Below are 26485 nucleotides of genomic sequence, written 5' to 3'. Positions count from 1 at the left end.
TTTTATTAATTGAAATTGTCTTTGTTAATGTAGTATTAAAGAAAAGTAGCCGTTTGCCAGTTATGGAGAGTGAAGTCCTCTGTTTAATTGTAGGACAGGCAGAGTAGAAACAGCAGTAATCTAAACTTCTCCAAACTATTCATGGAAGTGCCTTATATTTGACTTGAAGGGGAAAGATTCAGAGGTGAATAATTAACTCCCTTTTTTGCCATGCTAATTATGGAATTGGCACATCCCAAGGGTATCACAGATATGGCCCACAAGCCAGATACAGCTGGTAGAGCCCCATCATCCACCCCCCTGTGATGCTCATGAGTCTCGGAGTTGACCCACAGGCAGAATGCAGCGTGCTGTGAACCAGCCTTGCATTCAGGACCTAGGACTTGTGCACCATTGTGGCACCCACTGCAGGACTGAGCCATACAGGCACCCACCATGGCTGGTCCAGGACTGCACTCCAAACAGTGCCAGTTAAGGGCCCATACCATATGCCATGGGTCCTGGAACAGCTTGCAGTTGGAGCTGGCACCATGTGTGGCACTATCCCAGACTAGCCCTCCAGGGGCAATGCAGCTGGCATAGGTACTGTGTGTGCTGGATCTTGCATGGGGGTGGGGTAGCAGGGTTCCACAGGATCCCTTTTTAGCCCTGCAACACATATCATACCCACAAGACAAAATAAATTTGGCACCCCCAGTCTATCAAATGCTGACTTCCATCCTCTACAATGAAACCATCAATTCTTATTTAAGCCATCAGATGGTAACAATTTCAATCACTATCAGTGTAGCCTGGACCTGAATCAAGAACTCAGAGGTGAGTTCTCTGAGGCATCAAATCCCCTTGTTTTATAACACTTTCAGCAAAGAATAAGGCTGACCTTGGCAACGGATAAATGAAACTTTTATGTGAGGCAAAATTAGAAGCCTACCACCATGATAGTCACTAGCTGGTTATTTGTTTAGACAGTTTTAAATATAGGCAAATGGTGTAAATAAAATTAAAATTCATTTCACAGAAACAGGAAGAGGCTATGCTATTTTAGTCTCTATGTTTGGGGTTTAGCCTTTCAGTTCAGGTGTGCCGTGTATTGGATACTGTGCATATAGTTTCATAGACCACCCAAGAATACCGAAGAAAAAAGTTTTCTGGCATATCTGCTAGATAATGCAAGTTTAAAGTTGTATACTATACATACAGAATTTCCAAGTCTTAATAGTAGTCAGAGGCTCAGGTTATTGGTCTTGCTGCCTTAAATGTCAGCCTTTACAAACTAAAGCCTGATACTTTTGTCAAAACACATACAGTTTGCCCACTCTTTCAGGTACTTGTTCTGTTTTACTGTAAAAGGAAGTGATATAAAAAATAAAAAATGATTACACGACAAGGGAATGTTTAAGTGGGCTTTGTCTTCACTAACCCCATGGAAATACTATATCAAAGGCTAATGCTTATGGCTGAACGGATGAGCCTTCATTTAGCATGAGATAAACAGAAGAATATATTGATGTGGTTTCATATTGCTGTTATAATGATGTTTCATAATTATTCATTTTAAAACAAATGCCATATTAATTTCAATAAGCAGAAGATACTGTTCTTGGCCAAATTCATCAACTTTGGTGGAAGTTTTACCAGTGTTTGCCAGAGTGCAGGATTTGCTTATATTACATTGGCTTTGCATTTTCTGTGCTTATATATATTTACGGGGAAACTAGCACTGAGTATTTTTCTCATGCCTCATATAACTGTTACATTTAATTTTAATTGTTATAGAACAGGCTAGTTTACTGACATTATATGAATATGATGTTTATTAGTGACTGATTAAATTATTAAATGCATTTTTCTTGTCTACTTTGAGTGAGGGTCCAGAAAAATTAAATTGTCTATTTACTAATCCTACACAATCTCAAAGGATCAGAAATTTTACAGAGAGACTAAGCTAGCTCCATAATGGGCCATTTTAATATGTTTCAGGATTACTGTAGCTGTTACTCTTGTAAGCTTTCACTCCACTGCCAAGGAAACAAATACCAACCTGAATGCTGTAAGGTATTCTACATCTCCCATGGGGGGATCCAAGCCACCTGTCCAAGCAATATTTATATTATAGCCTTCACCAAGGCCACTTCCAACCTGAAAAGACGGGGGAGAAGTGCCAAAATGAGCAGGGAAGAGGGAAAGGAGAGGAAAAAAATACAAAAACATACAAAAGTGTGCTTTTGAAACAAACATCAAACAACATGTCAAATCAGCCCAGCCTTGTTTGACAAGGACTGTTCTGGGTTATGCACTTGTTCTCTACTGGTCCCCTGGTCTCAGTGGATAATTTGGTAATCTGGTGTAATTTAAAGCACCAGTGAAGGATGAGAAAATTAGGGGTAATCATGCAATGCAATTACCTGAAAGATACAAATAAAAATGGGGCTCTAAAGAAATAAACCTAACCTCATTTGGGGCTCCACTGCCGGGGAAGAAGTTGCCTTCATCATAGCGATGGAGGGAAACATACAGGATGCTGGGGTCAGCATAAAAAGCCTGCTGTGTACCGTTGCCATGGTGAACATCCTAAAGGGGAAAGAAAACAGATGACAAATGCAATAATGTCCAGCCCAGTATGTAGAGATCACCTCTGCTTTCTTTTGCCCCTTCTCAATCTCTCTCTCGCTCTCTCTCGTTCTCTCTTTCCCACTCTCTCTCACTCTCCTTTTGTCTCTCCCTTTCCCCCCTCCCTTCACCACCCCTATACTTCCTGAACTTTCAGGCAAATTACTCTTTAATGCACTCATTTTTTAAACTGGCTTCTAAAAATCAGGAAACCACAGCGAGCGTGCCCTGGAGACTCCAGATGAGCAGTCATTGAGAAATCCCAGTCCTTTTGTACAATTAGATATTTATACACCGGCTCTTTGTACTCCTAGCCTCAGTGATGGAATCTAGCATCCTGTTTTATGGAGGAATTTTATGACTTATTAACTGCCAACAGTTCATAACCCCTCAGGCTTAATTAACTAGCCTCATTGGCCTCTGAAGAAAGACTAATGTTTAAACTACAAACTAGTATTTTGCAGAAGGATCTATGGTTTACAGAGGTTTTTTTGCAATTCTTGACAGAACACTAAACATTAGTGTATTCATTGATTTGCCAAGTTCCACTATTGAGGTCAAAGGCTTTGCGACCAGCTGAGAAAATTGGCTTTCTTGAAACATTCAGTTCAGTTAGCAGTCCCTCAGCAGTTAGATCCACATCAAAAGAGATGCCAGATGCAGAAAGGACTTCATACTTCATTTCTGCAAAATCATGACGGCAACAGTTGAAGACATAGGAGTATGATCTCATTAGCTATTAAATCATCTGGCAGAAAAAAGCATAGGATGGTGCCTTTCAGAACAGAGGAATGACCTTATCTAATCTGCATATTTCAAACATTATGTACATGCTTGCACAAGGGTGTAAATAAGCCCTAGATCATTAATACAAATATTTATAATGATTGTTTTAAAACTTTTGAATACCTTTTTTTACAATTGTCTCATTGTACTACATTGGTAGATACATATGGGATTTTATAAGTGAAAAGGGAAAACCCAGGTGCACTGTAGTAGAAGAAAACTGAAGGCCTTTTTGTAAACTTCCACACTTAAGTTTATAAGAGACCAAAATATTTCAGGTCCTCAAAAATAAAGATTCTGCTTCTTTACTTCATCCAAATAAAAATATATATTCAAAGGTATTCATAGAGAAGACTGAAAACATTTTTTAAAGTGTTTTGCTCTGCCTTAATTTATATTACAAATAAGGGTCTGTGTTTCTCGGCTGAAATTCATTCCTCAATTAATGATTTTATTCAAAAAGTGTGAACAAAATTGCCATCTTTTTATGCATTTCTGCTGTCACTATATCGTGGCAGCAGAGAATATAAATCCTATAAAGGACTTTATTTCTTGTACTTGGGTTGGTTGTTATTGTTTGTGTGGGGCTTATATGCTCAGAAGTACATAATGGACAAATTTAAAGGGAATTTGAGATTTTTATCTGATACATGATAGTCAGTATCTCAGAAATAATTTTCTATTTTAAGTTTTTATGTTGTTAATGACTGCTTCAGAATACAGCAATAATTCCGTTGTCAAAGGTACTTGTGTGTTGAAGACAAAATCTTGTACTAGTCATTGGTTATGTTTGTGTCTGGAATGGATTCAGATGTTACTGTCCTCAGTTGAAAGATACCTTTTATTTAGCAATTATCATTCTATAAAAAAACCTGAGATTTATTTACAGGGAGCAGTGAAAGAAAGAAGACAGATAGGAAGATGCTTTTACTTTGTTTAGATGTAAACAGGAAAGGGAAAAAATGAGAAATTGAAAAGTTAAGATTGTATACAATGCATTTCCAAACTATAATGTGTGCCTTACCTACCAAAATAGCCAAATCCTCTGTATTAAAGGTATTTGAAAATAAGTTAAGATTTTAAAGGAAGGTTGCACAATTCAATGGGTCTGACTGATTACTGGTTTTTGGTCTTTACATGTATACACTTACTGGCATCAGTCAATCAAGGTCCTGCTGTGTTAGGCAGTAAGAACATATAGTCCTAAAGGTCTAAGACTTACAAATCTAAAGTCTAGTCTTATAAGTCAAAAGTCTATAATTCTATGCTGCCTTTCAGTTGAGACTTTTAAAGACAAATTCTCCTTGCTCCGAATGAAAATTAAAGATCTTATAGTGAAATAATTAAGTAGTCTTGGATAGCAATTTAGCCATATTTTTATATTTTTGTTTTTATTTATTTATTTCATTTATAAAAGGGTCTTATTTCTGTGTGTGTGTTTGTGTCCATACATTATTGATCATGATCAAACCAGAGACCAGACAGACTGCTTTTGAGATTAAGTAATCTACTCCATTTTTCCAGGGCTGGATTACCGTTTAGTGGGCCCTAGGCAAACAAACTCATGGGCCCTTACTTAATACTGTATATTTATATTACTTTTTTTACTCAATAATTATGTCAAATAAGCACAACTGGGCCCCTTCTTCACTTAAGGCCCTCAACATGTGTCTAATTTGCCTGTGCGTTAATCCTGCCCTGAATCTTTCTACTTTTCTGTCCATGCTAGCTGAGTAATGGTGGCTAGCATCACACTGGGGAAAAGCCAGAGTGAAATTGAACATTACTGGTGGGGTCTCCACCCACCCCACCTATTCCCTTTGTGTATCACCTTGGGACAGGAAACAGCATGCTCACATTTTGTTATTTAACACCACACCTTGGCATTCAAAATTCAAGGTGGGTTTCTTAGTAGTGATTGGTCAAATCAATCCCATCTCTCTCTGAATAACTGTAACATTTATTGCCCTATTTCTAATACAAAAAGCTGAATAATGCAAATTTCAAAAAGACCTACCATTAGCTTATAAATTTAAGATTAGTTTTGGGCCAGCAATCATACTAGCAATCCCTATCAACTGCAAGATACTGGCCAGCAAACGGGCACAAAAAGGCAGTGCAAATGAACTTATTGGCAAATCCTGATGGGCTTCTGCAGAAAATTGTTTGTACAGTTCTTTCTGTCTTCTCTCTCTGAACCATTTGGGAGTGGGGAACTTTTGATAAATATTTGAAAACTGTTCTAAAAATATCAGTATTACTTTGCACGTATTTTAGCAATTTGCAGTTTCTGTCTCCCACAGTCTCCTCTTTTTCTTCAACTACTGGTATGCATGTTTCACTAAACAAAAGTGCTAGATGGTAAGGCCATGACTTCACAATAATATTTAATTATAAGTGCAGATATGAACAAGATTTAGACTATTAAACCATGAACTTCAAAAAACCTTTAACATATTTTGTCTTTAAATCTTTTATCACCTGCAAAAATTAATTAAGTGCAGATGTAACAGGTTAGGTTTTGATGCCAGGGTTCATTTCCTGTCTATGCTTTGTCAGACAACCTATTACACCTCCTCATGAACTGTAGGGAAAACAAAAATGGTGCTCATAAATCAACATTCAGTTTTCCTTGGGCAGTGTATTGGGCTGATCCTTTAAGTACCATAGTTCCAATTCATTATTCATGAAAATAATATAGACAACATGCCAAATGTCATCTGTATTTAAATAAACCATTTGTTAAGCCTATTATAACACTGTTGTGTAAAATGCCTTCTATTAAAATAGAAAACTAATCCAATTAAGCTGATTTAAAATTTTTCAGCTTTCCTTCAGGGAATCATTCAAAGCTAACATACAAGATTTTGAAACTTCTTAGAGAAAATGATCTGTTGATTTGTTTTAATAAGACCAAAGTTACACAACAAGCAGAATTATTGCTAGCTGGGGAAGTGGCCAATTTAGTTACCAAAGCAACAGCATTCTTTAAGGCACATCTGACTATTTAAAGTCTGAATTCTGTAGGGAAAAGTAAACTTGTGTTCTGTTGGGTTATTTTAATGGTGGAAGTATCAATTCATTTAAGGACCATAAAAGTTGCCCTGATCTGTGCCTTCTTCTCATTAAATTGCAGTTAACACCATTAAAGCGAAACATAGATGTTTATGGTTTCAGTACTGCCATCCTGGCTTTAATGAGTTCCCAAAATCAGAGGAAAAGCACACCTTTATTACTTGTAAGTATTAAAGGCAGGAAAGCCTGACATGTAAATACAAATTCATTGTCTTTCATCTAGATGCACTGAAAGTGTGATGCTTGCCAAGAATACATACCAGATCTACAATCAATATCTTGCCTATATTTAGCTTGTCTCTCAAGTATTTGGCAGTAATTGCAACTGAATTAAAAAAGCAGAACCCCCTGTGGAATAGAGAAGAACAGAAATAAGAAAGCAAATCAGTCAGGAAAACAGTTATAAATAATGTTCAGGGCATTTTTTCAAAAAGAAAATGCTATATGATCTCTGAGGCCATAAATCTGCTTCTGGGAGTACCTCGAAAACCTTTTCAGTCATCTGCTAACAATTAGAGTTCTTCAGAGACATGCACAGTGCAGGTGATTGCCAGTAACCTTAGTGCTCCAAGATGGGCAATATTCCCTGGTACTTACATGGCTGTTGATTCTTCAGCATGATGGCCTGGGGGCCTTACAACAGCAAAGCCATTCTGTAAGAACAAGATAGGTTTTCAATTATCAGATTAAAAAAAAAAAAACTCCAAAAGCTCGTCTCTCTGTGTAACACAGAGCAGCAGGCAAACAGGATTGGAATCTATTAGAGGCTCTTGAGCACATTTTTATGCCCCCATTACCCTTTCATAGAATTAGCAGAAACAATATATGTGATCACAGCTGCATATGTATCATGACTTAAAGAGAAGCAAAGAGACAGGTTCTAATATGTCCAGGATAAGCACAAGCCATATACCATGTAGACAGCAAATATGGACAAAAGCTGGTGTTCTGAAAATATATTTCTGTAGTACACTTAGGTCCAGGTTCACACTTAGGAGAAAGTAGGTCTTATTAAAGTCCTCGATACAAGTTTCATCCAGTACTAAATTGTTCCAGATAGATAGAGTGAAAACTGTAAACTATGGCATCTACATGCAATAGTCTAGGAAATGATGGCCTTACCTGTTTATGAATTAAACAATAAACATTTATTCACACACATATGTGCACATGTGTGCATGCATAAATACACAGACAGAAAAGACGATCAGTACAAGTAGAAAAAGAGGATATTGACAATCCCATATTCCTCCACTCTCTGTATAAATAAGACATTAAATGCCCGCCAAAGCTGACAATGGTAATAGAGTCCCCAAGTCAGTTCCTAACATACATTCTAGAATTTGTGTTCCGTAAATGAGGAGAAATAGAAAATCTCTGTATGAAGCAGAAATCAGCAGTAGTGACTGATAATCAAAGATTTCCTCTGCCTACATATTCATTGCACTGTATTGCCTAAAATAACACCCCGCCAAAAAACAAACAAAAACCCCTTTTCCTCAAGCATAAGGTAAATGGAAGATCTCTGAGTCCAGACGAGACAGCAGCTGTTCAAAAATTCAGGATAGGTAAGTTATGAAAATAGTGTGTTATCATAAGGAACTTGCAGCTAATCACAATCTAAATCAAGTTTAACTCCATTACATCACTGTAAATCAGGAGTAACTCTGTAACTACAGAGTTAATTTTGGTTTTCACAGATGTGATGGTACAGAACTGGACTCTTGAATATCCAGCTATATCATTGCCACCCAGGCAATGGGCATAAAATTTAAAAAGAGGGGGAAGAGGAGAGTAGAAATCACAATGGGTGCACCTACACATGCCTTTTAATGTACATTGTCCTATTTTAATGAGCATTAAAGCATCACAAAAACACTGTGCACTCTTACTAATGCACATTAAAACAGGCTAATGTAATAGGCCTTTTTCTAGTACCTCACAATGGAGGTACTAAATATAACACACATTAGCAAAAGCCCATTAATGAATGGGTAGACATGCCCAGTTCTAATCAATACATAATTCTGCTCACCAAACCTGTATTTTAACTTGCCAACTGAAGTGCTTTAAGTTGCTTACATAAAATGTAGGAAACAGATTCTATGAAAAAGCTTTAGACTAAATTTAAGAGGGGCATTTTATTAATAAATTAGTCTAGTTAGGAATAACTAATCTATTTCAAATCCAGTGTTGCAGTCCTCATCAAGGCAAAAAAATCATGCACAGTCAATGAGCCTTGTCCTGCAGCCACAGGCAGAGAGATGCTCAAGAGGATTTTCTGCCTCTCCTAAATGTAGGTGAGTGGTGGGGAGGAGGGAAATGGTAACTGTGTGAAATGTTCTAGAGAGAGTGACAGGAGAGAGTTTCCTATGAGGAGAGGTGGACTAGAGGTCCCCAGTAGAAAACTAGCTATGACTGAAGGAAGGTTGACTCCAGAGGATTTTCATCGGAAGTTTATGAGGGCTAGGTGGTAGTCTGAAAGTATCGCAAGGGTTTTTGTCATATTTGTTTTACCATATTCTGTTATCAAAACATTTGATCACTATTTCTATCCATGTTATAAACCCTTTTCTTTTTCCTGTTATTTGACTGAAGTGCCTATGGTAAATGGTGATTTTGGGACAAATTAATAATGTGGATATACTCATTTGGTGGAGTGGGGGACTAGGAAGCTTACACAAATCTCTAGGAGCCCCTTAACACTCCAGGGTTTTGTCACAAGTCTGACTTTCCTCTCTCAAACACAGGTGTAAAGTATGACTCATGTCAGTGGGGTTGCATTGACCCATTTTCTTCAACAAGAGTGCCATTGAACATATAAATAGCATTTGCTTTTACTGGGCATGTCTATACATGCAATAAACACACACAAATAAACTCCCGAGCTTATTGCCCTGGAGTTATTTGCTCCTCAGTGCATGTTCACACCATGCATCCAGGAGCAAATAACTCCAGAGTATATTGCTCCAGAGTTTGTGTGCAGTACATTGAGCCTAGTCAGAGCAGACTCAGCTGGCCGTGGCCCAGGGCTGTTCCGATCAGGCTTAATGTGCTGCAGAGGAGATAGCTGGGGCATGAGCATGCTTTAGTGTGGGGCTAAGATGGCAGGCCGCTCCCACATTGAAGCACCTTTATGGGCAGCATCTATACATGCACTCCTGCAGACAAAAAAGTATTTATAAGTACGAGCGTGCTCCAGAGTTTATTAGTTTCATGCACCTTAATAAGGATACATATGTAGATGTGGAGATGTTTACTGTGGAGCTAATTGGGCAGGTCTGCAGTAAACGTCTTGTGTAGATACACCCATTGAAAACGAATTTAAGAGCCAAGTAATCCTACTGTGCTACCTAATATAATCTACTACCAACGATTATCCAAGTAGCCAACTACAAAGTTTTATACAACCTAGTCTATTGTATCATCAGTCAAAGGCAGCCCAAAGGAAGCAACAAAGGAATGAGTAATTCCACTGATCCCAATGTAAAGAATACAGGGAGCTTGGCAATGTCTTCATATAAAAATATAGCAAAAAGAAGCACACAGTGTAAATACAGATCAATGCTTAGGTAGTAGAAATTGCTAGCATATTAGATTTACCAAATGAAAGCCAAAACTCCAAGCAATCGTAAAGCCACACTGTGATACATGCCTCTTTTGCCAAAGCTTACCATGCCTGGTTATTTTCTCAAAGGCCTAACTCTGAGAGTCAGATCTTTAAAAAGTTTCTCAGTACTTTCATGGTACTGAGAAAAACTTCAAATGAAAATAAAAAGAACTCCAATTTTACTGTATTAAAAACTGCATTATTTTAAATTCAGTCTCTTGTTTTGGGGGGGGAGGGGGCTGATTCATGATTTTTAAATGGCTGAGGTTAACAATCCTGTATATCAGCCAAAGAAGAAGCCTCTTTAAAATGATTACTCTATGTTGCTCATACCTTTGATCTCATGTACAATATGGCGCATCAGAAGAAGCCTATTTATTAGAGGCTGCATTTGCCCTTTACATATGAAACCACAATTATACACCAGAGAAAATCTTAGCATTTCTGCCACTTACTCTTTATGCAGGCTCTTCTATCACAAAATAAATTTCAGAGAAAAGTCTAAAAAAAATCTCATGCATAAGCAGACAAATTCTGGACTGAGTTTCTCCCTTCTAGCATTTATAAAAATGTAAGTTATATTTAAGTTCAAGCACAAATTGGCAAAGCAGCAAGAGTGCATAGACAAAAGGACACCAATAAAGAGAGAATGCTATAATAGATGTACTTTGCTCTTTTGATAATTGAAAAGACTTCAGAAAAATATTAGTACAAGAATTATAGCTGCATTTACTCAGCTCACAGCTCATTATTATCCAACCCTATTACCTTTCCCAAAAGATCAATATAATTAAGATGGTTATCTGTGGGAGTACTTCACAGGATCTCTAAAGGGGAGAAAAGGGGATACCTTCCTGTTTTTGACAGCATGACAGATACATTGTACACTCCTCTTTTCTGTTTCCTTATTCTGACAATCCAAAAAATCAGGGAAAACTGTAATGATCCATTTAGAGGTATCACTTCCTTACCAATTGCAAATTTCTGATATTTCAGCTTGATTACCATTTCAGTTTCTTCATTTCCATTCCTTAGGAATATCAAGAATAACTGTGTAATTCCTGTATATTATCTATTATTACATTCACTCTATGATGTTTAACTGCAGTGCAGGGAAATATCTTTTTCACTGAATGAATGTGCAGCTGATCCACCAGTTAATCTAATCTAATCCAGTCCTACTGAACACTGCTCATTCGTTAACATGTTATACTATAATATAATAACATTCATGTAATTGATTGAGCACTTTACACTTTCTGTAACTTTAAGCTTTGCATGAACACACCCTATGTTAGGACAAAGGAATATGAATTCATTTATCTAGGCAATATTAAAATACCAGGCAGTGAGCTCAGAACAGTGGGTAAGGATTAGACGGAAAGGCAAAAATATACTGTAGAGACAGACAGACAAACAGAGCTATATGTTGAAGTTGAAGCCAACACACAAAAATTCAAAGACTTTTTATACAGAGACATATTTATACTAGGATGCAGACACCATTATACATAGACAGAATGTTAAACTGACTGACAGTAATGAACACTAAAGGAAAGATTCATGTGTGTGTCCTTACATGCTTGAGGAAAAGGACGAGACTGCAACAAAGATGGTCTAAAGCCTATGTATATTTGAACAGGAAATTACACAGAAGTAGTGTGTCCAAACTTTGAAGGCACAGAGAAGAGCCTTTTTCATACCCCTGTCATACTGTCTCTGGTGAAGTCACAGAATCATAGAGAAGTGGGGCTGGAAGGGACCTCCAGAGGTCATCTAGTCCAACCTGATGTCTGAGGCAGGATCATCCCTACACAAATGATTCTATACAATCATTCCCTTCCTGTATAGGTGTATGCATTCTGTTCCTTCTTGGTACTAAATTTGAAGCTCAGATGCCTACTTTCCAAACAACAGCTAGGGATGTCAGTTATATATGCTTGCCGCCTCCTCTTTGGTGTTACAGTTATTTCTTTGATCCTATATTATGCCATAGCATGCTCAACTATCTATACTGTTTCTGCTCATACTTTTCCAGAAGGAAGTCAAGGAGAGGTTCCATAACACTGTTGGTTCCACCCCTTTTTCAGAACTGATCATCACAGTGAACTTCTATGATGGATCCACATAGAAGGTAAAATCTACATAGAGACAAAACTGGAGGTGTCCCTATGGTGACATGCAACAGGATCAGGGTTACTAAATTTCTTTTTAAATGCCCTTGTCTCATATGCTTAATGTGTCTTGGGGCACATCCCCAACAAAGTGATGAATGACTTTTACAGGAAAAGTCATTGGCCAGAGAAGAAGTCATTGGCTTTAAATACTGTTTAATATGCTTGCATGATCAGACTCTGAGATGCCCAATTAACTCAACTTCTGCAACTGCTAGACAACTTCAGTTGTCTGCCAGATAAATATAATCTTTCTATTAAAATGAATGCCATTTGGTTGATGATGTCTCACTTCCAAAACTATAAATATTTAATAAAATTCATTTGCTTATTACTGCACGTGGCAGGGGTTCCTTTGGAAAAAAAAATCTAATGATTCTCTTTTTCTGTCTTTATATTCAATATAAAGCTATTAAATTATGACGATATCCACTGACCCACTTGTGCATTGACTGAAAGTACTTTTGGGATCTTTAAAAATGAGTTTCACATGACCCAATTGTACAGCACTATGTGCTCCCTCGGAAGACTTCCAACTGTTTACTGTTGCTGTTGTATCCCAATGGGATGATTTATGTATATAAAAGCAAGGCCTATTTTTCGGGAAACACAGATTTACTTTCTAACTTTGGAAGTTTAGCCCTTACTGTGTTTATCTATTTACAACAGTCAAAATAAAGAGAAGCTGATCTTTGGCCAGATCCAATAAAATGCTTAGGGACCTAAAGTAGGAGTTGGATGGATTTCAGATGCCTAAATCCATAAATTTGTGATCCTGAAAACCCCCAGGCACTACTGCCTAACAGCATATGTATCTACCTCCATTCCTAACTTAACTGCCTTTAAACTTATCCAAAATATGCCTCTGGATATGCCCAGACTGCCTCAGCCTGGAAGTAACTCAGCACTTATTCATGTCTAAGTCCAACTGGGATCCAGAAATTAGTTGTTCGTCTGTTCAAACCTTTGGAGGAATTTGATTCATTGGGTTCTGAGTACAGGCTCCAACAGAATGAAGTTGCAGCCATTACATTACAATGTAGCAGAGGAAAAATGACCCCTTTCATATAATAGCCCAGTGATTACATTATTCACCAAGGAAGTGGGAAACCAGCTTCCCTAGGTGTGTAGGGATTTAAACCCTCATATCTAGCTCCCACAGAAATATACTCAGACCACCAGTCAAATGGTGAGCAGGGTTCTCTTTCTCCCACTGTGCAGAAATAATTTGAGATTCGGTGGAGCAGAGTAAAAATAGGAGAGACCATGAGTTTACAGCCTAGTAGTAAGAACACTCAGCTGGGAGAGCAGACTCCTGCTGCAAGGACTGTTTACGTGGACATTAGTTAAAAAACTGCATTCCAGATAAAGACCTTTAGGGGACATAGGCTCCCCATTACAAAGTCCTAATGACAAGATGCTCACTTTTATGCTCCTTTTCTAGCCCAGTGATCTTATAATCTTTTCTGTACAATTCTGTACACAGCTTCAAAAAGGAAAAGAGGGCAATACCCATCATACTCACAATAGCTCTCCGCCCTTCATTCTCAGAATATCTTATACTGAACTCTCATGGGGAATTTGGGTTTGAATCCCCTCAGCCTGACTGCCTCCCACATTCTGGATTAATGAGGTAGCCACTAGATTGTTATGTAAGAAGGCAACACCACTTAGCCAAACTTTAAAGAAAGAGAGAGGGAGAGTCCGGCCCTGCTCAGTTTTTTGCCAGAAATTGCATAAGCGCCTACCTTCACTAGGAACTGGATTCCAAGGTGCAGATCTTAAGGCAACAGTGAATGACCTAAATGTCAGAGAATGTCAGGATTTACAAAACACATTTCTTAGTTTCAGCAGTGTAGGTATGCCACTGGGCATACCCTTTGGTTGCCACTGTGATCTCAAATGCACAGCTGCCAGCAGCAGCCTCTTTTCACTTTCCCCCCACCCCTGTCCTCAAATCAGGTCCTTGGACAGTTGCCCTGATCATCTCCCCCTTTTCTGCCACTGCTCCTTTGGTTAACTCCAGGTGGCCCTCTGTTCACTGTGCAGCTGTTCTGGACTCTATTTATTTCTGTCATGCATTGCATAAGGAGCCAAGGCACCTAACAGAGAGTCTAGATTCCAGCCCATTAGGACCAGATCCCTAAAAATTAGGTGTTACCGTATCTGCTTGTTGGACATTGAAGTCCTATTGTGTCTAGTCTTCCCTATTCTTAACAATAATGATGCTCACACTAGGCACTCTTGGACACCCATATTCCACTTGATGATAAAGTGAGGGCCTTAGTTTTGTTTTAACATACTTTGTGTATTCCTGTATAGTAACTGAATCAGGTAATACAGATGCAAGATAACAGCACATTTTTGTATGGAGATGTGCTTAAGTGTATGCAAACAAGTTCACCACAGTTACCATTATTTTACTATATTTGGACTAAAGATTAAAATTATACGGTTTTTTAAAAATGAATCTTAAGAGTCACTTTGGCATCTTTGCTGGATCTGCATTCAATGTAGCTGAAGGGGCAAATCACCCCGAAGCCTCCTTTCTGCTTCTCCTGTCTCTGACAATATTCACCCTTGGCATAACAAACAGAAGCCTCAGGACTTCTTTAAGCCACACCAGCTTGTAGTGGACCTTCACTAACCTGTTTCTTTGGGTGGTCTAACTAAATTCTCATCACCTCCAATCCCACTTCAGCATGACTCCAATCCTGCCATACAGAGCAGTAAGGGGGAATGAGAGTAGTGGTGCAGGTAGGACTGGGGGGAATTTTCAGGTACCTGTTTAAGGCAGCTTTACAGACATTTGTGCTGCCAGAGCAGGAGCCAGTTTCTGACTCTTGGGATCTAAGAATGCAGTGAATGAGGACCTGTAATGTTAATAGAGTAGAATGTAGATTTGGCAAGAAAAAAATGTACGCATGGGAATAGGATTTGTCTCAGGAGGCCAGGAACACAAGAAATTGATATCAAACATTTAACTGTTCAATAGAAACAGAGTTCCCTGTCTGTTTTCCTGAAGTTGCTTTATGGAAGAAAAATGCTTGAAGATGCCACTAGAAGATAATTTGTGGGAACTTGGTACTATCAGCAATTATTGTGGTACTATACTCCTGTCCTTGCCCATGTTCTCATCAATAGACTTACCTTTCTTCTTAAGAAACTTATACCTGAATCCTAATGTGGTTTCAGACCACGCAGTTACAATAGATATGATCTCTGGTACTAGACAGTTGCAAAAGAAATGTCATGAGCAAAACTGAGATTTTAATATGGCCTTCATTGACCTGACTAAAGTCCTTGATTCAATCAACAGAGAGGCCCTATAGAAAAATCCTGATGAGATCTGAATGCCTACCAAAATTTGTTACTACTATCAGACTTCTTCATGACAGCATGACAGCAACTAGCTCAGAAATGGACTGTTAGAACAAGAGTCAAGCAACGATCTGTGATTGCACCAACACTCTTTACCATCTGTATCACAGCCATTCCACATACAATTGCTAATAGATTTCCATGTGGCAACAGAATCCAGTGTTGCATGGACAGAAATCTCTTTAACATTACCTGGTTGCATTCCAAATCCAAGATAAACAATACTTCCATTACTGATCTTCAGTGCACTGATGACTGTATCATGCTTGCCCACTAAACTGAAGAGTTCCAGGTTACTTTTGATTGTTTCTGTGACGCATATGAAATACTTGGACTCACTGTCAACTTCACAAAAATCAAGATACTTTACCCACCTATGCCAAACCAACAGGCTGCTTCCTCCACACAGAAGGTAATCCTTTGAGACTGTTAAACATTTGCCTTACTTGGTCAGCCATCTTTCCCAAAAAGTAAACCTAACCAACAATATTCAACTCCAGATAAAATCTGTCAGTGCTCCCTTTGGACATTTCCAAAAACATGTATTCCATAATTGTGGCATCAGGACCCAAACCAAACCTCTTGTCTTCCAGACTATTGTCATCCCTACCTCATTATATGGGTGTAACACTTGGACAACATATTGGAAAGCTTTGGAACATTGCCATCAGTGATGTCTTCAGAAAATCCTCCATATGAATTGGAAGGACAGAAGAATAAATGCCGATGTTCTTGCTCAAGCAAACACAACCAGCACGGTTTATAATATAGCATCAGGTTGGTTGGAAAGGACATAACATAAAGCTGCTTGATAACCAACTCCCAAAGCTGGTCCTATATTCCTAAGTCACTGATGGTCACCTCTCTAGGAGTGGGCAAAAAGAAGAGACTCAAAGGGCATATGTGCATTTACACTGGCTTAAATTTACTGCACATTAAGTTACTGTGCAGTAAGAGGGAATAGGCAGGCATCTACACATGCTGACATTAAAGCACATTGACACAGTGTGTGGACTGACTTAGGACTAAAATTAGTCCCAAGTCAGTCCACACAGAGTGTTACTGTGCAGTAAGGCGTCTACACATGCATTACTGCACAATAACTGATCGGGCATGGATTTGATACCTGCATGATGTAGGTATCAAATTTACACTGAAATCAGCTTAAGTCACCATATTTACCATGCAGCACATGTAGATGTGCACCTATACTATACAGTAGGGCTGTGCAAAACGGCATCATTCTGCTTCAACTTCCATTTCAACATTTTGACAGAACAGTGTTTCATTTTGAGTTTTGTTTTGTTTCAAAAGCACTGTTCCATTTTGCTTAGTGAAACGGTTTTGCTGTTTCACCCATAGGCTGTAATGGGGAAGCACAAAACTGTCTAGAACCTTGTTATTTCATGCCTGATTCAGATGAAACTTGTGGTGATGGTAGCTCCTTCTGAGGCATGAAGCCTGCCAAGTTTCAAGGAGATAGGTGGAGAGGTCTCTGGGAAACTGTACCTCAAGGTATTGACAAGAAAAACTCCTGTCACTTGGCAACAGCAGCAGCCTCCTGTCATCCGGCAGGCAGACCTGGGGGGTCCACACCTCCAGGAGGACTGTGGGGCTCTGCTGGACTCCTCCTGGGGGTGCAGGCCTGCTGGATCACAGGAGGCTGCTTCTGCTGCCCAGGACCAATGCTGGGCGCAGCCTGCACCCAGCACCAGGAAGACTGGTGCTGCCACTGGCCCCAGTTGGCAGCAGCAGCCTTCTGTCATCTGTCAGGCAGATTGGGGGCCCACGTGCACCCCTGGGAGAGTTGCAGGAGTTGTGCCAGGCTCTTCCCGGGGATGCAGGGCCCTGATCTGCCTGCCGGATGAAAGGAGGCTGGTTCTGCCACCTAGGGCCAGCAGCAGCACCAGTCTTCCCAGCTCTGTGTAAGGGCTGCACCCAGCATCAATCCCTGTTGGCAGCAGCAGCCTCCTGTGAACCAGCAAACAGATCAGGGGCCTGCACCCCCTTGAGGAGTCTGGCAGAGCACCGCAATTTGCCTACTGGATGACAGAGAAGTCTGCTGCTGCCCACTGGGACCAGCACTGTGAGAAGCCCACACCCAGCACTGAGAAGATTTGCGATGACAGCCGGCAGCGAGAGCATGCTGTCATCCCTCACGGAGCTCTGGGGGCCGCACCTCCGGGAGGGCTGGGGGCTGTGCCAGAATTCTCCCGGGGGGAATGACCCCCTGTTCTGCACCAGATGACAGGAGGATGCTGCTGCTGCCTGGGACCAGCACTGAAGCCAAGTAAGCCTAGCTTTGAAACTTGAAATGTTTCAAAACTTTCAAAATGTTTCAAGTGCCCTTGTTTCATTTCAAAGCTGTTTCAAAGATTTTTGTTTCATTTCAATTTCACTGTTTCGAGCTCAAAACGCATGGAAATGGCTTCAAAACGAAACACCCGGCAAAATTTTGCACAGCCCTACTGCATAGTAATTTTGGTTACTGAGCAGTAAATATGCACATGTAGGCATGCCCAAAGATACCTTGAAGAACAATCTGAAAAAACAGAATGTTATCATCAATACCTGGGAGACTCAAGCATTGAATTCTCTCCAGTGGTGCCAGGATGCATATAAGGCATTGATCATTTTGAGAAAACTCACCTCATTGTGGAGGTAGATACATGAGAGAGACAACGGGAAGAGCTGTGACCCGTCTTTGCTAGAATGTACTCCTCCCTCCCAGAACTATCTGCTATGTCTGCAGTGAAACATGCAAATCCTGGATCAGTCTCCTCAGACACCTACGGACTCACAAATAACTTCCCTATTTACTGGAAAATTGTCATCCTCGTATCAAGGGACTGCCATAAATGACAAGCAGTCAAAGTGGACTATTAAAGTCTGGCCATATACAGAACCAACTGCACTAATAAAAAAAAAAATCAAACAAGAGTTGAAAGAAGAACATAGTTGATGGAAAATGCTGTGCATTGAATATATAATTCAAGTTAGACTGTCATACAAAATAATAGCAATGATTCATCTATAAATGTCACCCTAATTACTGAGATAAAATATCTACGAGATGTTTCTTAATTCAATTGTGTAAAAGGAAAGAAAGTTATAAATTGCCTAGTAGAACTCTTTCAATAAGCATTGTGAAAACTTGCTTGATGTAGGCTTGCTTAAAGAGCTCTACTAGGCAATTTATTTTCTTTTATTAAAAGGCATCCCTAAATACAAATAGAAGTACAAATAATATAATAACTACTAGCAAGTAAGTGACTATGTTATCAGTAGTTTACTCAGTTTGTGTTTTTAAACCTTTTATTTTTTTTAGTCAATGTGCATAAATACTGCAGCAACAGGGGACTGGGAAAGATTTTTGAAAGCACAAGTTACGGCTATACAGCTAACACCCATTTAATGTCAATAGGAGTCAGACTCCTAACTTTACTTTTTGCCTTTGAAAATCTCTTTGGCTTTGTACATTAACTTCTTGATTTATTCAAAAGAAAGATGAGAGAGTGGCAATAGATCCATCGCAAATGTAACAACACATGCCACTTGAAACCCACATTCTGCCAGAGCCAGCCAACAAAGCCCAAATAATAGTATGGTAACTAGAAAGAGCTGGTATCTTGCTAACTTGGACATAAACCGAAACAATAGCTTTGGTAAACAGCCTCTTCCGCTGAGAAGCTGGGAGCAGATTTAAAACTACTCTTCCCCAGTGCAACTTCTGGAGTAAAGCGGTTTTGGTACCAGTACCATTTTGCCCTGAAGCCAAATACATCCTCTGGTTTAGGAACCAGTAGCAGTAGGCACAAACCACAGCTGCAGGGTTCTTTTTTATTATTACTCCAATATTTCTTACCCTTTCGCAAAGCATGTGACATACAAGGCTCCATGCACACATAAAATTCACCATATTCTTGATGTCAGTATTCATTGGTGGGTCAGTTCATTATTTTTGCGTATTCCTTTGCAATGACATCCAATGTTGCCTAACAAAATTAATTGTCAGTAATGCTAGCTAAAGTAAAGTACAAGCCACGAAGCTAGCTTTATATATAATTGATACAGAGGACAATTTATAACTGCATATATAGCATAATAGGTTAATTGATATTTATGTAAGGTAGTTATAGGGCCATCACTGTAGTATCTGAGCATCTTCCACATCACCTCTATGAAGTAGAGAAGTGCTATTATCTCCATTTTTCAGATGGGGAACTTGAGAGGCTAAGTGACTTGCCCGAAGTCTTAGTGCTCTTTTTGTAACACAACTTTCAATGGGTCTTCCAAGTGCTAAGGCAATGCCCTAGCCACTGACTCATCAGATTAACATACATTTTGTCATATAAATTTACATACAACAGACAATTTCTGTGATACAACATGATATATAGTTCTCCACGGTAAGACATAAAATCAAAGCATAAAGATGTAAACAAAACATCTAAACATTATTTTCCAAATACCTGTTACTTAATCTTAACATACTTTAAGGTAACAAAGAACTAAATAAAATATTTGGGGGTGAATGAAATAATACAGGCATTACAACGTCTCTCTTTATCTGCTAATTGTCTAGTATCCAAGCTCAATGCTGCCAAAAATATTCAACAAATTGTTTACTGTATCTTGCCATCTTACACAGTGAATTCTGCCAGGCTCTATATTTTACCAACAAGGTGAACTAGTGGTTCAAATAAACTTGCAAGCAACAATTTGTCACCACATGGGGAGGATACAAAGGTCACTGTAGGTTATGAGAATTCCCATCAGACTTTGGATCACTATCTATGCTTGTGGAGCAGTCTTTTAAATAATGTATTTTTTTCTTTTAGCTCTTCTAAGAGAACAGAAGAAAACCTTTTGAAGTTCCTTTTTTAAATCTTGTCATTAGCTGATTTCATTATATATTGAACTTTATATGATGCTATGGTGCAGACAGAGCCAGTTTCCAATCATGCCAAGTTCCCTACTCATTATATGTAAAGAACTGCAAAATCCTCTGCCATTGGTAGAGTTCATTGTTTGCTTCCATGGTTAAGTGAAGACCAGCTTGCTTACCAGAACTAGATTTTATCACTAACCTACATCTAAGCTGAGGATCTATCCAAATTATTTTTTAGGAAGGCCTATTAGTAAAAGGGAAAAGATAACTATGGGCCAGATTTAATTCAATCTATTATGTACATGAATGGATTTTAGGTACCTATATATGCTTCCATTCCATCCTACCTGAGTCCCTGACAAGCTGTTAATACAGTTGGATGGCTGCAGGTTAATACAGCTGTTAATACAGCTACAGATGGGCAGCTCCTCCTCCTTCTAAATGGTTTTTTGTGCTTCAGTCTTAAGGGTCAGAGGATGGTGCATTTCAAAAGTAGATATAATATGGATTTTCAGGGACTTGAACAGGCTAGAATAGAACTGCACCTACCTAAGTACTTACATGTCTACCATGTTATGTTATACTTATCACATCATTTTACGTAGTGCTTCTACATCTGTTTTAAAATCTATCTTAAAGATCTGTATCTATTAAGCAACAATTAAAATCTCAGCTTTGGTGTATAATTCTATCTATATAATTCAGTCAAATGACAAACAACAAAATTAAATCTCCCATTGAGTAGGTATATTTTTTCTAGGTAAGCAAAATATTAATTTTACCCATATGCCCCAGAGTGAAAAATTCAATAAATTATATTATTTTACATGTTTACAACAGCTGTTAAACTGCTACTTTCTCCATCAATCAGGAACACTGAAAAGTTCTCACAATATTTTACCAGGGTTTCGAACTAAAATAAAGAGGAATTCACTAAGGGTCAGATATCTTTAAAGGGCAATTTAGAAAGCCCAGAGGCATCTAAAGGAAATGCTAAGTACAGGAATGTATCCGAATTCCCACTCTCTCAGATGCTTTAGGCAGTAAATTGAAGCTGAGTATCAGGTGCTTCCATTCATTACTTATAATATCACTTCTGAAGGTCGGTCAGTGTTTGTATGTTGTATCTACCTTTCGCTTCTTGGGCACTGTTTTGTATTTGGCCTACATTGTTGTTGTTTTTTGATATTTCTGAATTGATTGTGTGGTATCACACTGGGTAGGAATCTATATCCCAAAACTATTATCATCAGTCTGTACAGTACCTTAGCAGTCTCAAGCAGAGACCTAGGAAAAGTCTTCTCATTCCCAGAAATGAGACAGATCTGAGGCAATATGTGGCAGCTTGTATTTGTTATTGCCTATACAGTAGTTATTCTATGGTTAAAGACACTTTTTTTTCCAGTGGTGTCAATATTTTATTTTTTCTTACCTGAATAGTATGTCTTACAACATGAAAGACTTTATAAAACTTGACTTTCCTAGTATGAACTAAAGTGAGTGTTTAAATTATTTTTACACATAATTGTATCAATGTAAGTTGCATGAAATATTTGTATGTTTCATATTAAGCATCCACCATTCACACTGAAATATTTCATGTATTTTTGTATATATATGCATCTTTGTCAGTGTGCTCAGTGTCCGGTTAAAGACAACCCAGTGTCCAATAGCTCGTTTTCTGATGTACTAACTTCTCCTACCCCATATTGACTCAGATCCAGTCTGTAAAGACAATTTCTGAGAGGGGACTCTTCAGCCTCTTTGCTCATTTAATCTTTGATCTCTAATGAAACTACTAATGTATCACACAAACTGAGGATATAAACAGATGTCGCAGATGAAATAAAGTGGACCAGCTGTGGCAGGATGTGTCCTACCACAGCTGATCTGCTTCACTGGGAAAAAAAACACCTTGCCTGTTGTCTCTCATCAGTCAGAGGCCCAATCCCATGGGCAAATGGATGATGTGTTCCCTGCTTACAGAGGTGCACCTCAGAGATTCTTGAAATGTCTCTGTAGGAGGGGAAAGCCAGGGTTTCCCTCTTGCAGACACGCCCCAGGCAATCACCATGGTGTGCCTCTAAGCAGGGAGCCCAGGCTTTCCCCACTTACAGAGACATGACCTGGGGAATCTGCGAGGTGCACCTCTGTAAGCAAGGTAAGTCAGGGTGTGCCCTAGAGACTGTCTGGAGCATGCCTCTCTAACTGGGAAATGCTGGGCAGGCACTCCAGGGGCCTGAGGGGGATCCGGTACAAAAATTCCTTGGGTGTGCAAGTTTGGGAGCACCTGCCCAAGGAGACTGAAGAGTGCAGGCAGCTCCAGGTTGCCCGTACTCTGTTGGCATACAGCAAACATACATTTGCTGCAATTAAGTGGCAGAAACTATTACCGTCTTTGTTGCAGCCTCAAATTGTAGGCATTTGTGGCATGACAAAGAGTATGAACATTTGTTTATTTTGCCTTGGTGCCACGATACAAATTTTTATGGCGGCACAAAGGCAATGTCTTTTCCACCCTGATAATAGGTTTGAGATATTTACAGTAGATGTTGGTAGAGGGGACACTGAAAAGAGGTGTATAAGACACAAGACATCATCATCTGATCACCAGCGAGAGAAATAACCTGATTTCTTTACAGAAACTTCATTAGGACTTTAGCAACTTCCACCCCTTTATATATATTCCAACTCTGGAATACTCTACCCAGTAAATTCATTTCTTAGACATTACACTGAAGGTTTACAATAGCCAGATCACTCCTACATCATACTGGAAATCAACCAACCATGACAACTACCTTCACCCCATCATCTTTTATCTGAAGCAAACCACTACATCCATGGTCTACAGCTAAGCTCTTTGTTACAACCATATATGCTCTGATCTCACTAACAGGGATAACGTCTTTATAGTATGAAAGTAAGCATTCTTACACTTAAAATACAATTCCCAAACTATACCCACTCAAACCAACAAAACCAGGCAGGTGTTGTATCCACCTGATACAACACCAATCTTAGGATAGGGACAACAAAATCTCTCTGATTGTCACTCCTTAGCTAACGGCTTGGATAGCTTAGCTTAGACACATCATTAATGGCCATTCATGATCCAGTCCTTCCTGTGGGGACAAACTTGTCTTAGCTTACAGTTAGCCTCCCAACCTCAAACAGCATCTCTCAAGCAACAGCCTACCTCACTTCTTTTTTCACCAAGGTACCAGGCTTTGCAGTGGACGCAGATGCCTGTTGTGCTCCCTCCACAATACAGCCCACATCCTCACTGGATTGAATAACACAAATTATAACTTCCAAGGTTCATTCCCCTGCAACTGTACCAACATCATATATGCCGTCACCTATTTATAGTGCTCCTCTGATGTCTGCATTGGACAGACAGGGCAATTGCTACATGAAAAAATGAATGAACACAGATCTGACATAATAAGCTCCAGACAGACACAAAAGCCTGCTGCAGAACACTTTACCACCCCTGGACTCTCCATTGCTGACCTCAGCATAGCTATTCTTAGGCACTAAGCTTTTAAAAATTTATTTGAACAGGAAATTATGAAACAAGAAATCATCCACAGAGTGGATTGGGTTAAGTATGGTGTAAACCTATGGCTTCTGATCCCATTACCTGGATCCGCTTTGGTGAGCCCTTTGTTCCTATGGGTTCTTTGCTTGTTTGCTTCTCCCGGTACTGTACCCCTCCCTTTTCCTCTCCCCTCTTCCCACTCTCTTCTCCATTTCCCTTCTTACCTTTTGTATTCAAATCACTCTCTCCATTTTATACATTGCTCTGTGCATGTCCTTTCATAGCATCTGATAAAGTGAGCTCCAGCTCATGAAAGTTTATGCTATAATGCCTAATTTAGTTAGTCTATAAGGTGAAAGTCTACCCTGCCTTCATCCTCATCTGATGTCAGGCATGCTGTGTAAGTGGTGGCTCCTAAACTGTTCCTGTGTTGGTGCATTTCTTCATGCTTGCCAGTTGACTTCACTGAGACAGAGTTTATTACTGCATTTGCAGAACCCTAAAACTACTTCTGTTTTGGGGGCTAGCACACAAGTAGTCTCAAGAAGGTCTGAGCATGACACTACCTTGTTGCACAAGACAGACCTACAGTGTGATGCCTTTGGCTGATATAATCTGATGCTGTTACTGTTTGCCACACCTTCTGAGACAGCCAAATGTAACTGCACACTGTCAAAATAGCTATGTTGGTAGCAAAATATCAGCAGAACTTTTGCTCATAAATGTTTCTAATGTAAATAAGGCCTTAGTAACCTTTTCATAAGCACCTTTCATCGTAAACTGTAAATAGTTTGGGCAGATTCTCAGCTGGTAAATCAGCATACTGTCACTGAAATAACTGCTTCATCTATCCACTTCCACTAGCAAAGAATGAGGTCCGATGTATATTAACAGCTTTGTGAGTCACTATAAACAACATTTCTGTCTCTTACAAGTGTTGCGTGACAAAATTTTGAACGGCTCAATTTGAGACATTTAATTTAGCATCTCTAAAATCCTTTTTTTAAGGAAACTGCTAGTTACTATTGGATTTAAAATATTTGTCTTCAGATAGTTGCTACTTCAGTAGCAACTAGGGCCTTATAGTGGCTCATGTTTTATTTTTTGCAGTCATTCATCACAGAGAGATAAACAACCAAGAGTTATCACACAGTGTGAAAGACGCCATAAATCCATAGAGATAAGCAATAAAGGTCTTACAAGAGATCCTGGTCATGTCAACTGCACATAAAGAATACCTGATTCTTCTTATCTAAGCCTGATTTTAAATTCTGTTAAATACTGCTCGGTGTCCAACAATTGTGACAGGTATAAATTTGCTTTAAGTTCCTCAAATCTTCCAGTAGTCCCAAGGGCCTGGAATATTGCACTTTAAACTGTACAGAGTACTACTGTATATGAAAGCCTAACCTGTAGTCAAAGACACTATTCACGAAGCTGAATAAGGGCTCCACAATACAGCTCTTTGTGAGGGTGCCCAATTCTACATTTGGGGTCTCAAATCACAACATGAATATACAAATATTGATTTTAGTGACTAAATAGTGATTTAAGCACTTAAATGTCGCTATCCATATTTGAAAACTGGATTTGGGGATATAATACTTCACCTGACTAGCCTAGAATATTGTATTCTAGGTATATCTGAGGTACACCAATTATAGTAAAACTGTTATAAAAAAACGAAGGAGGGAAAAAAACCTCACCACATATTGTTGGCCCTAAATATTTATCTCCTACCTCGGATTTGGTGATGGAATTAAATTCATTCATATCTGGACTAGAAAGTGTATAAACAGTTACATTAAGAAGTTGTATTAGCTCCAACAATGTTTATTGGGGCAAATCTGCATTCAAGCTGCATATGGTGTACCTTTAAATAGGATTGTTAAATACCAAATAAAATGTCAAAGTCTGTCAGGTCTGGGGCTTTTATAAACTGTTTAGACTGTGGGTAAGCTGGGTTTGGTACATCATTCTCTGCAGATCATGTAAAAGGAAAACAAAAAAACCAAGAGAAGAAGAACAATGAAGCGTAGTCAGTTTGAAGTTGTTTCAGGGAAAGGCATACTCTGGATCATTACTCTCCCAATCAACATTTTTCCTCTTCCTCCATAACCTGCAAATCCACTATTTACCTTTCCTCTCTTTGGGTGGTATTCTGAGGTTATAGATACTACTCAATAATCATATTAAAATATCACCTCAAAAGGGAAGTCCAGAACTGCATGCCAGATAAGTACATGCTATGAGTAATTTTAACTTGGACCGAATCACCTTTGCGCTCTAAAAAAAAAATACTATAGTCTACCGACAACATAATTTTCCCTTGTGAACTGAAGGCTTTGAGTAATAAAATCTGCCAACTACCTTGCAGAGCTACTTAGATTACCACACCTTAGTGACCATCTTTC

General features: G+C 39.0%; 1 protein-coding gene across 1 annotated transcript in view; it reads right to left on the bottom strand.

Moving 5' to 3' along the window:
* HDAC9 (histone deacetylase 9) overlaps positions 1 to 26485 on the bottom strand; it is a 411737-nt gene that overhangs the window by 150061 nt on the left and 235191 nt on the right. The window contains exons 18-21 of the mRNA XM_019534292.1: positions 7069 to 7124; positions 6732 to 6819; positions 2452 to 2571; positions 2042 to 2139 (exon numbers count right to left, since the gene is read on the bottom strand). Of these exons, the coding sequence (XP_019389837.1) occupies positions 2042 to 2139; positions 2452 to 2571; positions 6732 to 6819; positions 7069 to 7124 (362 nt within the window). The remainder of the gene's footprint in view (positions 1 to 2041; positions 2140 to 2451; positions 2572 to 6731; positions 6820 to 7068; positions 7125 to 26485) is intronic.

The sequence above is a fragment of the Crocodylus porosus genome, unplaced genomic scaffold (genome assembly GCF_001723895.1).
Source record: "Crocodylus porosus isolate Cpor-Errol unplaced genomic scaffold, CroPor_comp1, whole genome shotgun sequence".
Taxonomy (NCBI): Eukaryota; Metazoa; Chordata; order Crocodylia; family Crocodylidae; genus Crocodylus; species Crocodylus porosus.
This window is presented reverse-complemented; position numbering and strand designations above follow the sequence as displayed.